The 13172-nt window shown below is 35.6% G+C and overlaps 1 protein-coding gene across 1 annotated transcript; it reads left to right on the top strand.

Annotated features, from left to right (window-relative positions):
- The first annotated feature begins 11252 nt into the window (after positions 1-11252).
- Positions 11253-12930, top strand: LOC132632128 (uncharacterized). Its single transcript, XM_060347965.1, has 3 exons — positions 11253-11516; positions 12160-12319; positions 12419-12930. Exons 1-3 carry the CDS (start codon positions 11438-11440, stop codon positions 12642-12644), a joined length of 465 nt encoding a protein of 154 aa, XP_060203948.1. The 5' UTR covers positions 11253-11437; the 3' UTR covers positions 12645-12930.
- The last annotated feature ends 242 nt before the right edge of the window (positions 12931-13172 follow it).

Consider the following 13172-nt stretch of genomic DNA (forward strand, 5'->3'; position numbering starts at 1 on the left):
GCAATTTATTGTAAAATATTGATTGTTTGATGGATGTCCATCAAGTTCCTGGAGAGCAACCACAAAGCCATCTCTTGGTTGCTTGTTCCTCTTATAAATAGCAAGTCAATTCAATTCATTTATACATCAATTCAAAATTAAATAATATATTAGTCTCTTTATATACTTATTTCTGGTGTATTTACTTTATAGCCTTATCAGCACGAGACACCGGCATCTCGAGCAAATACTTTGAAAGCCTCGAAAAATATATGGAAATTTCTCAAATTTTGTTTGGATCAATGATCAATCGTGAAGATATTTGTGTGATTGATAGTGGAATAACGCATGTCATATTCAAAGATGAGAAATACTTTTCTCACTTGCGTAGGAAAAGAGGAAATACTAGTACAATTTCTGGCAATTCGAAATTGATTGAAGGCTCCAGAAGAGCTACTATATTTCTGCCTAAGGGAACGAAACTTGTTATAGAAGATGCATTATTCTCTTCTAAATCCCCAAGAAAGTTGTTAAGTTTCAAACATATCTGTCGTAATAGGTGTCATGTTGAGACATTAAATGAAATAAATAATGAATATCTTGGCATTGCAAAGAATGTCTCCGGCCAGAAATATGTTTTGGAGAAATTACCAACTTCGTCTTCTGGCCTGTATTATGCGCAAATTAATACAATTGAAACACACTCGATCGTAAACCAGAATTTTAATGATTCAAATACTTTTATGCTTTGGTATGACCGAATAGGTCAACCTGGATCAATAATGATGAGACAAATTACTGAAAAATTCAAATGGGCATCCACTTAAGAACCCGAAGATTCTTGAAAGTGGTGAATTTTCATGTGCCGCTTGTTTTCAAGGTAAATTGATAGTTAAGCCATCACCAAAGAAAGTTGACATTGAATCTCCTGCCTTTTCTAGAGCGTATACATGGGGATATATGTGGACCTATTCATCCACCTTGTGGGTCATTCAAATATTTTATGGTCCTAATAGACGCATCTTCAAGATGGTCTCACGTGTGCCTCTTATCGTCTCGCAACCTGGCGTTTGCGAAACTATTGACACAAATAATATCCTTAAGGGCACAGTTCCCATATTATCCAATTAAGGCTATACACCTCGATAATGCCGGAGAATTTACATCTCAAGCTTTTGATGATTATTGTTTATCAGTTGGGATAAAAGTTAAACATCCCGTAGCTCATGTTCATACCCAAAATGGCCTTGCTGAGTCATTTATTAAATGCTTACCATTGATAGCAAGATCACTACTTATGAAAACACGGTTGCCCACTACCGTTTGGGGTCATGCTGTTTTACATGCAACATCTCTTATTTATCTCAGACCGACTCATTATAATAAATACTCCCCATCACAATTAGTAGTTGGTTGGTTGTGTTGTATATGTGTCGGTAGCACCACCACAGCGCACTAAGATGGGCCCCAAAGAAGGTTAGGAATATATGTTGGGTTTGAATCACCCTCTATTATTCGCTATCTTGAACCATTAACGGGAGATTTATTCACTGCTCGATTTGCAGATTGTCGATTTGATGTCCCACAATTAGGGGGGAGACAGAAAATAAATTTAAAGAGAAATTGTGTGGAAAGTTTCATCACTATGCCATTTTGATCCGCATGCCCCTATATGTGAACAAGAGATCCAGAAGATCATCCACTTGCAGAAAATAGCAAATCAAATGGAAGACGCATTTACTGATTTGAAAAGAATAATTAAGTCACATATCCCTGCAGAGAATGTGCCTATCCGAATTGATGTCCCAAAGGGACAATCTACTAGTGTCATAGCCTCTGAATCTCATACACGCCTGAAGCGTGGTAGGCCATTGGTTTCCCAATGATAAAAATCCTAGAAAAAGAAATATGAAGAATGATCAGAATGACACTATGAAACAATATCATGAAGATATTCAAGATCTGATTAATCCCGATACTCCTGAAGATATCAGGGAACCCGAGACTTAAGTAAGTAAAGAACTATCATTAAGTTCTTCAGGTGATGAGATAGATTTGAATCGATCGAAGATTATGGTGGAATAATGTTTTTGCATATAATGTTGCAGTGAATATTATGAAAGACATTGAAGATCAGGAACCTCAATTTGTCGAAGAATGTCGACGAAGATGATTGGCCAAACTGGCAAGAGGTTGTTCAATCAAAATTGAATTTACTTGCTAAATGTGAGGTTTTTGTACCGGTAGTCCAAACGCCTTATGGTGTAAAACCAGCTGGCTACAAATGGATCTTTGTGCATAAAAGGAATGAGAGAAATGAAATTGTGAGATACAAGGCACGCTTTGCTGCACAAGGATTCTCTCAAAGACTCGATATCGAGTATGAAGAAACATATTCACCTGTTATGGATGGAATAACATTTCAATATCTCATCAGTTTAGTTGTACATGAAAACCTTGAAATACATCTGGTGGATGTGGTTACGGCTTAACCTTTATGGCTCACTTGATAATGAAATTTATATGAAAATTCCTGAAGGATTTAAAATACCTGAAGCAATTAGTTCAAAGTCTCGGGAGATGTATTCAATCAGATTACAAAGATCATTATATGGTTTAAAACGATCAGGGCGCATGTGGTGCAATCGCCTCAGTGAGTACTTGATAAATGAAGGTTATATAAATTATGCCATTTGTCCATGTGTTTTTATTAAGAAAACAAAATCAGAGTTTTTTATTCTTGCAGTTTATGTTGATGACATAAACCTAATTGGAACTCCAGAAGAGCTCCAAAAGGCAATTGAATATTTAAAGAAAGAATTTGAGATGAAAGATCTCGGAAAAACAAAACTTTGTCTTGGACTGCAAATTGAACATTTAGCATACGAAATCTTTATCCATCAATCTGCTTATACCGAAAAAGTTTTAAAACGATTTTACATGGACAATGTGCATCCATTAAGTACTCCAATGGTTGTTCGCTCACTTGAAACGAGTAAAGATCCGTTCCGACCTCGGAAAGAAAATGAAGAGCTTTTTGGTCCTGAAGTGCCATATCTTAGTGCAATTGGTGCACTTATGTATCTTGCTAACGCTACAAGACCTGACATAGCGTTCTTTGTTAATTTTCTAGCAAATTATTGCTCTTCTCCTACACGAAGACATTGGAACGGAATTAAACATATATTGCGATATCTGAAGGGAACTACCCATATGCGACTGTTCTATGCTAAGAAAGGTAGTGCAAATCTTGTTGGTTATGCAGATGCTGGTTATATATCTGATCCACATAAAGCTCGATCTCAAAGAGGCTACTTGTTTACATGCGGCGGTACTGCTATATCGTGGCGATCTACAAAGCAGTCCATTGTTGCTACTTCTTTGAACCATGCTGAGATAATAGCTATTCATGAAGCAAGTAGAAAATGTGTGTGGTTGAGATCAGTGATACATTTCATTAGAGAAAGAAGTGTTTTGAAGTGTGATACAAAAACACCCATAATATTATATGAAGACAATGTTGCATGCATAGCTCAATTAAAAGAGGCTTCATAAAAGGAGATAGAACGAAGCCCATTTTACCAAAGTTATTCTTCACCCATGATCTCCAGAAGAACGGTGATATTAATGTGCAACAAATCTGTTCAAGTGACAATCCTGCAGATTTGTTCACCAAATCTTTGCCAACTTCAACTCTTAAGAAGATATTCAAGATTGGAATGCGAAGACTCTTACATTTGAATTTTGATCTTCGTCAGGGGGAGTAAAAATACGCGTTGTACTCTTTTTTCCTTAACCAAGATTTTGTCCCATTGGGTTTCCTGGTAAGATTTTTAATGAGACCGCTCTCAAAGCGTATTACTAGATATGTGTACTCTTTTTCCTGCATTGAGACTTTTTCCCACAAGCTTTTTCCTAATAAGATTTTAACGAGGCACATCATCTATTAATGGACATGTTCTTGGAGAGCAAGTACTATGTTTGCTTGGCCACAAAGGCAACTTGGCCACCAAGCCATCTCTTGGTTGCTTGGCCACAAAGTATTTTTCCTCTTATAAATAGGAAGTCAATTCAGTTCATTTATACATCAATTCAAAGTTGAATAATATATTAGTCTCTCCATATATTTGTCTCTGGTGTATTTACTTTATAACCTTTATTTTATAACACAATTCCTTTTAGTCGGTCACCCTTTTGTTTACTTTTTTTTTTTATTTGGTATATTTGGTTTACTTGTTAAAGTTAATACTCCATATATATGTTTTTTTTAAAAAGATATAAGCACAATTCTTGGGAACTGTCGATAAAAAGAAAACATTAAACGACGTAATGATTAAAGTTTTTAGCCAGCGGATTCATATAAATTAGTACTCCCTCTGGTTTAAAAAGAGTGTTCATTTAGCCATTTGTACACCCCTTAAGAAAGTACTAACTCTTACGCTCTGTTTGGATTGTTGTTACCTGTCGTTTCATAATATATCGTATTGTATTGCATTGTGTTTTGTAAATATAATGTTTGGATAGACTATATCATTTACTGCGGTTTAATAATATTTTTTGTTTGGATTGACTGTATCGTGTTGTATTGTAACTGATAAGTTTACTAAAATGCCCTAGACTAGTGTAAATAATTTAAGACGACTTCTTTCTGCTATTTTGTCACAAATTATGCATTATAAATATATCAAGATGTTAAATTCATGTAAATATATTTTTTACACTACACTAAAAAATTAAAAATCTTGCAAAAATTACTGCCTCAATCATCAGCACACACAAAGAGTAAAATTCTTTATAATACTGTTTTCATGTAAAGTTTGCTAAAAAAACATGGGCAATTTGCAGGATTGCCCTTCGCTAGGGGTGGTCTTTAATTTTTGCCCTTCAGGCAGAATTTTGCTGGCCTTAAAGGCAGAATTTACACATGGGAAGAATTTGCAAAATTCTGCCTTAAGACCCAAATTCTCATGTGCAGAATTCTGCCGTGTGATTTTTTTTTTTTACTGAGCTGGGTTCGAACCCACAACCTCGGGGTATTAGGTGAAGAGAAAAACTTAAAGACTACCAATTTAAAGGACAAAAATTAAAGACCACCCCAAATGAAGGGATATTCGCTCAAAAAAAAAATATACATGATTCTTATAAAGACAAAAATATATTGATGCATAGTAAAAATTAATGTCTAATGAACATGCAATAACAGAGCAGTAGTAAGAATTAACGAGAATTTTAGCAAATAACTTGGTAGTAAGAACAAGAAATTTAGCAAATAACCGAGTTGTAGTAACGAACAAGAAGTTTAGCAAAAAAAAAAGAGTAACGAACAAACTAAAAGAAAAATTCAGAATGGAGTTAAATAATACTTATGGGTAAAGGATGAAATAAGATTATGAAATATTAAGTAAGGACATATTGGAACGGGAAACTAGGTAACGATGGGATAACACCAAATCGGTTGTTACATAAGATGAGGCTTTTCGTTGTTATGTAACGACAGATTTAACAATGCGATACAATTCATTTTAAGTAACAATCAAAACAAACGTTATATTTGTAATTACGACACAATACGATACAATAGGTAACACCGATCCAAACAAAGTGTTAGGCTAAAAACGGTAATTTGATTAAAATGTTCCTAACTAAATAGGTATTGGAATTTGATTATTCAATATTTAATAAGGACAAATCTGAAAAAATAAAATTAATTCTTTTTTTATTTGGTAAGTCGACACTTTTTTAAACAAAAAAATAAAAAACAAGGGACCACACTGTTTTAGGAGGAAATGGTGTTTTATCATAAGACTATGCAGTATCAACCATAAAAGAGTTTTGTTTATCCTTTAAATTATGTTTCTGTTATAAAATAAAAACTATGAAGTAAATACACAGAAGAAATATGTAGAGAGCATATGTAGAGAGATATCAGATTATCTTACTTCTGCTCTTTCAACATTGCATCTGTGCATCCTATTTATAGGAGCAACATACAAAGGAGATATTTTGGGATATTTTGGGATATTTGGGATATTTTGGGATATTTCCAAATTAATGGATATCCACCAAGTTGGGATATTTACAACACTCCCCCTTGGATGTCCATTAATAGATGATGTACCTCGTTAAAACCTTATTAAAAAACAAACCCTGTGGGAAAAAGTCCTAATGAAGGAAAAAGAGTGTACATATCTAGAAATACGCTTTGAGAGCTGTCTCATTAAAAACCTTACCAAGAAAACCCAATGGGACAAAACTTGGTTAAGGAAAAAAGAGTACAATGCGTATTTCACTCCCCCTGACGAAGACCAAGATTCAGATGTCGGAGTCTTCGCATTCCAATCTTGAATATCATCTTCTCAAGAGTTGAAGTTGGCAAAGATTTAGTGAACAAATCTGCAGGATTGTCACTTGAACGGATTTGTTGCACATCAATATCACCATTCTTCTGGAGATCATGTGTGAAAAATAACTTTGGTGAAATGTGCTTTGTTCTATCTCTTTTTATGAAACCTCCTTTTAATTGAGCTATGCATGCAACATTATCTTCATATAATACTGTGGGTATTTTTGTATCACACTTCAAGCCACATCTTTCTCTGATGAAATGTATCACTGATCTCAAACACACACATTCTCTACTTGCTTCATGAATAGCGATTATCTCAGCATGATTTGAAGAAGTAGCAACAATGGACTGCTTGGTCGATCGCCATGATATAGCAGTACCTCCGCATGTAAACAGATAGCCCGTTTGAGATCGAGCTTTATGTGGATCAGATAAATAACCTGCATCTGCATAACCAACAAGATCTGTACTACCTTTGTTAGTATAAAACAGACCCATATAGCTAGTTCCCTTCAGATATCGCAATATATGCTTAATCCCATTCCAATGCCTCCGTGTAGGAGAAGAGCTATATCTTGCTAGCAAATTAACAAAAAATGCTATGTCAGGTCTTGTAGCATTAGCAAGATACATAAGTGCACCTATTGCACTAAGATATGGTACTTCAGGACCAAGTAGCTCTTCGTTTTCTTCCTGAGGTCGGAACGGATCTTTGCTCACTTCAAGTGAGCGAACAACCATAGGAGTACTTAAAGGATGTGAATTGTCCATGTAAAACCGATTTAAAACTTTCTCAGTATAGGCAGATTGATGGATAAAGACCCCTTTTGCGAAATGTTCAATTTGCAAACCAAGACAGAGTTTTGTCTTTCCGAGATCTTTCATCTCAAATTCTTTCTTCAAATATGCAATCGCCTTTTGGAGCTCTTCTGGAGTCCCAATGAGGTTTATGTCATCAACATAAACAACAAGTATTATGAACCCTGATTTTGTTTTCTTAATAAAAACACATGGACAAATGGCATCATTTATATATCCTTCATTTATCAAGTACTCACTTACGCGATTATACCACATACGCCCTGATTGTTTTAAACCATATAATGATCTTTGTAATCTGATTGAATACATTTCCCGAGACTTTAAACCAAATGCTTCAGGCATTTTATATCCTTCAGGAATTTTCATATAAATTTCATTATCAAGTGAACCATAAAGATAAGCTGTAACCACATCCATAAGATGTATTTCAAGGGTTTCATAGACAGCTAAACCCATGAGGTATCGAAATGTTATAACATCCATAACTGGTGAATATGTTTCTTCATAGTCGACGCCGGGTCTTTGAGAGAATCCTTGTGCAACAAGGCGTTCTTTGTATCGCACAATTTCATTTCTCTCATTTCTTTTCCGTACAAAGACCCATTTGTGACCAACTGGTTTTACACCATTAGGCGTTTGGACTACAGGTCCAAAAACCTCACGTTTAGCAAGTGAATTCAATTCTGATTGAATTGCTTCTTGCCATTTTGGCCAATCATATCTTCGTCGACATTCTCCGACAGATTGAGGTTCCTGATCCTCACTGCCTTTTATAATATTTAGTGCAACATTATATGCAAAACACTATTCACCACAATTTTCGAACGATCTAGTTCTTCACTCACTGAAGTCTCGGGTTTGCTGATTTCTTCAGGAATATCAGAATTAATCAGATCTTGAATCTCTTCATGAGATCCTTTCATAGTGTCATTCTGATCATTGTTTGTATTTCTTTTTCTTGGATTTTTATCCTTGGAGCCCAATGGCCTACCACGCTTCAGGCGTGGATGAGATTCAGAGGCCATGACACTAGAAGATTGTCCCTTTGGAACATCAATTTGAATAGGCACATTCTCTGCAAGGATATGCGACTTAGTTATTATTTTCAAATCAGTAAATCCGTCTGGCATTTGATTTGCTATTTTCTGTAAGTGGATGATCTTCTGGATCTCCTGCTCACATATAGGGGTACATGGATCAAAATGAGATAGTGATGGAACTCTCCACGCAATTTCTCTTTTGATTTCTTTTCTCTCTCCCCCTAATTGTGGAAAATTTGTTTCATCAAATCGACAATCTGCAAATCGGGCAGTGAATAAATCTCCCATCAATGGCTCAAGATAGCGAATAATGGAGGGTGATTCAAACCCAATATATATTCCTAACCTTCTTTGGGGGCCCATCTTAGTGCGCTGTGGTGGTGCTACAGGCACATATACAACACAGCCAAAGATTCGGAGATGAGAAATATTTGGTTCATGACCAAATACTAATTATGACGGGGAGTATTTATTATAATGAGTCGGTCTAAGACGAACAAGAGATGCTGCATGTAAAATAGCATGACCCCAGACGGTTGTAGGCAACCGTGTTTTCATAAGTAATGGTCTTGCTATCAATTGCACACGCTTAATAAATGATTCAGCAAGGCCATTTTTGGGTATGAACATGTGCTACAGGATGTTCAACCTTTATCCCAACTGATAAACAATAATCATCAAAAGCTTGGGATGTAAATTCTCCAGCATTATCAAGACGTATAGCCTTTATAGGATAATCTGGGAAGTGTGCCCTTAAGCGTATTATTTGTGCCAATAATTTCGCAAACGCCAGGTTGCGAGACGATACGAGGCACACATGAGACCATCTCGAAGACGCATCTATTAGAACCATAAAATATCTGAATGACCCACAAGATGGGTGAATAGGTCCACATATATCCCCATGTATACGATCTAGAAAAGCAGGGGATTCAATGTCAACTTTCATTGGTGATGGCCTGGCTATCAATTTACCCTGATGACAAGCGACACATGAAAATTCACTACTTTCAAGAATCTTCAGGTTCTTAAGTGGATGCCTTTTTGAATTTTCAATAATTCGTCTCATCATTATTGATCCAGGATGACCCATTCGGTCATGCCAAAGCACAAAAGTTCCTGAATCGTTAAACTTCTGGTTTACGATTGAGTGTGCTTCCATTGTACTAATTTCTGCATAGTACAGGCCAGAAGACAAAGTTGGTAATTTCTCCAAAACATATTTCTGGCCGGAGACATTCTTTGTAATGATGAGATATTCATCATTTGTTTCATTTAATGTCTCAACATGATACCCATTACGGCGGATATCTTTGAAACTCAACAAGTTTCTTGGGGATCTAGAAGAGAATAGTGCATCTTCTATAACAAGTTTCGTCCCCTTAGGTAGAAATATAGTAGCTCTTCCGGAGCCTTCAATTAATTTCGAATTGCCAGAAATTGTATTAATATTTCCCCTTTTTCTACGCAAGTGAGAAAAACATTTCTCATCTTTGAATATAGCATGCGTTGTTCCACTATCAATCACACAAATATCTTCATGATTTGTCATTGATCCAAATAATATTTGAGGATTTTCCATATATTCTTCAAAACGAAAGAATAGGCAAAGTAAACATCGAAGTAGATATTTTGATTAGACAAAGTATTTCACACACTTTATTATATATATATGGAAACATAACCACATTAGATAATACAAACGACATGTATGAAATATCTAAGTTAATACAGATCCATCACCGATCAGATGATCTATTTTCCCTTCAGGGAGTTCAAAGAAATCTGCCACATCTAGATGCATGGGCTCAACATTATCTTCAGAAATAAAATTTGCTTCGGCATCCTTTTCTACCTTTTTGAGGGAGGCTTGATATAGCTCAACAAGGTGCTTTGGCGTACGACAGGTACGTGACCAGTGCCCTTTTCCTCCACATCGGAAGCAATTATTTTCTAAATTTTTCTTTTGCACAACTTCATGCTTTTCATCCTTCCTTTTACACTGCTGGTGGTGAAGGGTATTATATGGTGCAAAACGAGAATCATGATTAAAATTCCTTCCTCGACCACGACCATGACCACGACTGGTGCCACGACCTCTTCCACGCCTAGAATGGCGAAAATTTGCCTCATTCACTTCAGGGAATGGGGCAGTACCAGTGGGTCGGCTTTCATGATTTTTCATCAGTAATTCATTATGTTGTTCAGCCACTAGAAGATGTGAGATTAGATCAGAATATTTTTTGAACTTCATCTCTCGGTATTGCTGTTGCAGGAGCATACTCGAGGAAAAGTGGAGAATGTTTTCTCCAGCATATCAAGATCAGTAATATTTTCACCACATAATTTCAATTGAGAAATAATTTTAAACATAGTAGAATTGTATGCCTTAACAGATTTAAAATCTTGGAACCTTAAATGGAGCCAATCAAAACGTGCTTGTGGAAGTATGACCATCTTCAGGTGGTCATATCTATCTTTCAGATCATTCCACAGCGTAAGAGGATCTTTAACCGTGAGATATTCCATTTTTAAATTCTCATCAAGATGATGGCGGAGGAATATCATTGCCTTAGCACGGTTTTGGTTTGATGCCTCATTTTTATCTTTGATGGTGTCTTCCAGACCCATCGCATTAAGGTGAATCTCGGCATCAAGAATCCAAGACATATAGCTATTGTCGGATATATCTAAGGCTACAAATTCACGTCTAGAAAGATTTGCCATTAGTAATGGAAAACAAAGAAATCAATACCTTCGAGGCTTGTAAAGTATTTGCTCGAGATGACAGAGTCTCGTGCTGATAACGTGTTATAAAATAAAAACTATGAAGTAAATACACAGAAGAAATATGTAGAGAGCATATGTAGAGAGATATCAGATTATCTTACTTCTGCTCTTTCAACATTGCATCTGTGCATCCTATTTATAGGAGCAACATACAAATGAGATATTTTGGGATATTTCCAAATTAATGGATATTCACCAAGTTGGGATATTTACAACAGTTTCCTATTTAATCCAACATAGACCAAAAAATGAGGACATCATGGCGTGTACAGCCATATTTGGACGTAACTGAAAATCCAGCACCGCACATGACTGACGTGTAGCTAAAAGAAGCAAAAAGGTAAAAGAGTAAAGTGCACTTACAAGCTGAACCAAGTTAAATCTCATCCATTCTCTCAAAGTCACCTCTGTACATACACCCTCACCCCCGCTACCCCACCCCACCCCACCTCAAACTCTGATGGAGAAGTTGCCACCTGAACTTTTTCTCAGAATTTTCTGTCTCTTGGATCACCGTAATCTTGCAGCTGCTCAATTGGGTTAGTTTTTTAGTACTATTTATTCTTCTCATTCATTTTGGCAAGTTATACCATATAAGGTATTTGCAGTCTGTATGAAGGATGTTTAGTTCTTTTCAACACTTGGGTATCTTCCCAATTATGCATTTCTTGACTGAAATGATCTGAATTTGGCATTAAAATTGGATCTCTGTTTTGATACCCAAAAAAAAAAGTCAAAGTTCCATTCTTTTTTTCATGCAAAATTAGTGAATTAGTTTACAAGAATTGGGCTTTGAAATTGGATTTCTGTTTTGAACACCAAAAAAAGTCAAAGTTTCATTCTTTTTTCATGCAAATTAGTGAATGCGTTTGCAAGAATTGGGCTGGGGTTGATCAAAAGAGTTTTTTTTCTTCTTTTTTGTTTCTTTTCAATTTCCCTGAATTGCGCTTTGATTGAGAATTATGCAATTCTTGACTGGGATGATCTAGATTTCAAAATGAATTTGGCATTAAAAGACTGGATCTCTGTTTTGAAGTCAAAGTTCCATTCTTTTTCATGCAAATGAGTGAACTGTTTCAAGAATTGGGGAAGTATATTTTGTTTTGATTGATGAAAAGAGATGTCTTTGTTTTATATATTTTGCTTTGATTAATGAAAAGAGATGTGTCTTTTCTATTAAAGTTTGCAGGAGGTGGAAAGTCTTGGGTTCAGATAACAACTTATGGTGTGATCTCTTCATAGAGAGATGGGGATCAGATCAAGCCACTTTTTATGCCCCTTCAGATTCCAAGCCATGGAAACATGTCTATATGGTTCAAGATCGTTGTGATCGCAATGGACTGTAAGTTCAAACTTGCCAAATTCAACTGAATTATACTACATGTTTTTAATTTTTGCATTATAAACATACCACTAACATTTTAGATGTATGTGTTTTCAGGGGATTGAAGATTATAAGGGAAGGAGATGATTACTACCTTATACACCAGGGGGAAATTCAGAGACATTTAGGTTCAAGAACAATGAAAATTGAAGATATATCTCATTCACCTGACTATAAAGATGATAAGGAGGAACCTAATTTAAGCATATTGGACAAGATCCTTTTCTTCATTGGGGACTTGGAATCTGCTAATATCCAGGCTAAACGAAGCAGATTGGTGTAAAGAACTTTTCTTTTTTCAATAACGATAGTATCTGAATCAGTTTATGTGCACCTTGATTATTTTGGATGGCTCTGCCAACCGAAGCTTAGGCAAATGTGAAGAAATCGCTTTAACATTTTTTTGTATCTTCATCGTATTTTTAGTTTTGTGTAATGGTAATATTTCAATATTTTTGTAAGTGTTTGTATGCAATATGATGTATTCATTAATCTTTGAATGTAATTTTAAGTCCCAACTTCGTCTGTATCCAAGTACATTGTAGTTATTGAAGGAAATTTTCTTTCTAGATCGGTTTGTGTTGCTCTCTTTCATTTTCTACTCCAAATCTTGCCAAACTCTTGACTACAATTTAACCAAACCGTTAACCAAATTGTCAAGAAATCAACCACTGTAATCAGCTTTGATCTGATTAATGGGGCAGTTTCTGAGCTTCACGAGTATTACCTTCGAACCTAATGCAGAAGTTTATATTTGAATTTGCAAGTGTTATCTATTGCTTGCAAAACATAATATATACTTCAAGCTAGA

This window comes from Lycium barbarum, chromosome 3 (assembly GCF_019175385.1).
Source record: "Lycium barbarum isolate Lr01 chromosome 3, ASM1917538v2, whole genome shotgun sequence".
NCBI classification, from domain to species: domain Eukaryota; kingdom Viridiplantae; phylum Streptophyta; class Magnoliopsida; order Solanales; family Solanaceae; genus Lycium; species Lycium barbarum.

Bases quoted from the DNA above. Each gene is read 5' to 3' on its own strand.
- LOC132632128 (XM_060347965.1), top strand. From the start codon at position 11,438: ATGGAGAAGTTGCCACCTGAACTTTTTCTCAGAATTTTCTGTCTCTTG. The intron at 11,517-12,159 runs GTTAGTTTTTTA...TTTCTATTAAAG, and splicing joins TCTTGCAGCTGCTCAATTGG to TTTGCAGGAGGTGGAAAGTC. The intron at 12,320-12,418 runs GTAAGTTCAAAC...ATGTGTTTTCAG, and splicing joins CGTTGTGATCGCAATGGACT to GGGATTGAAGATTATAAGGG.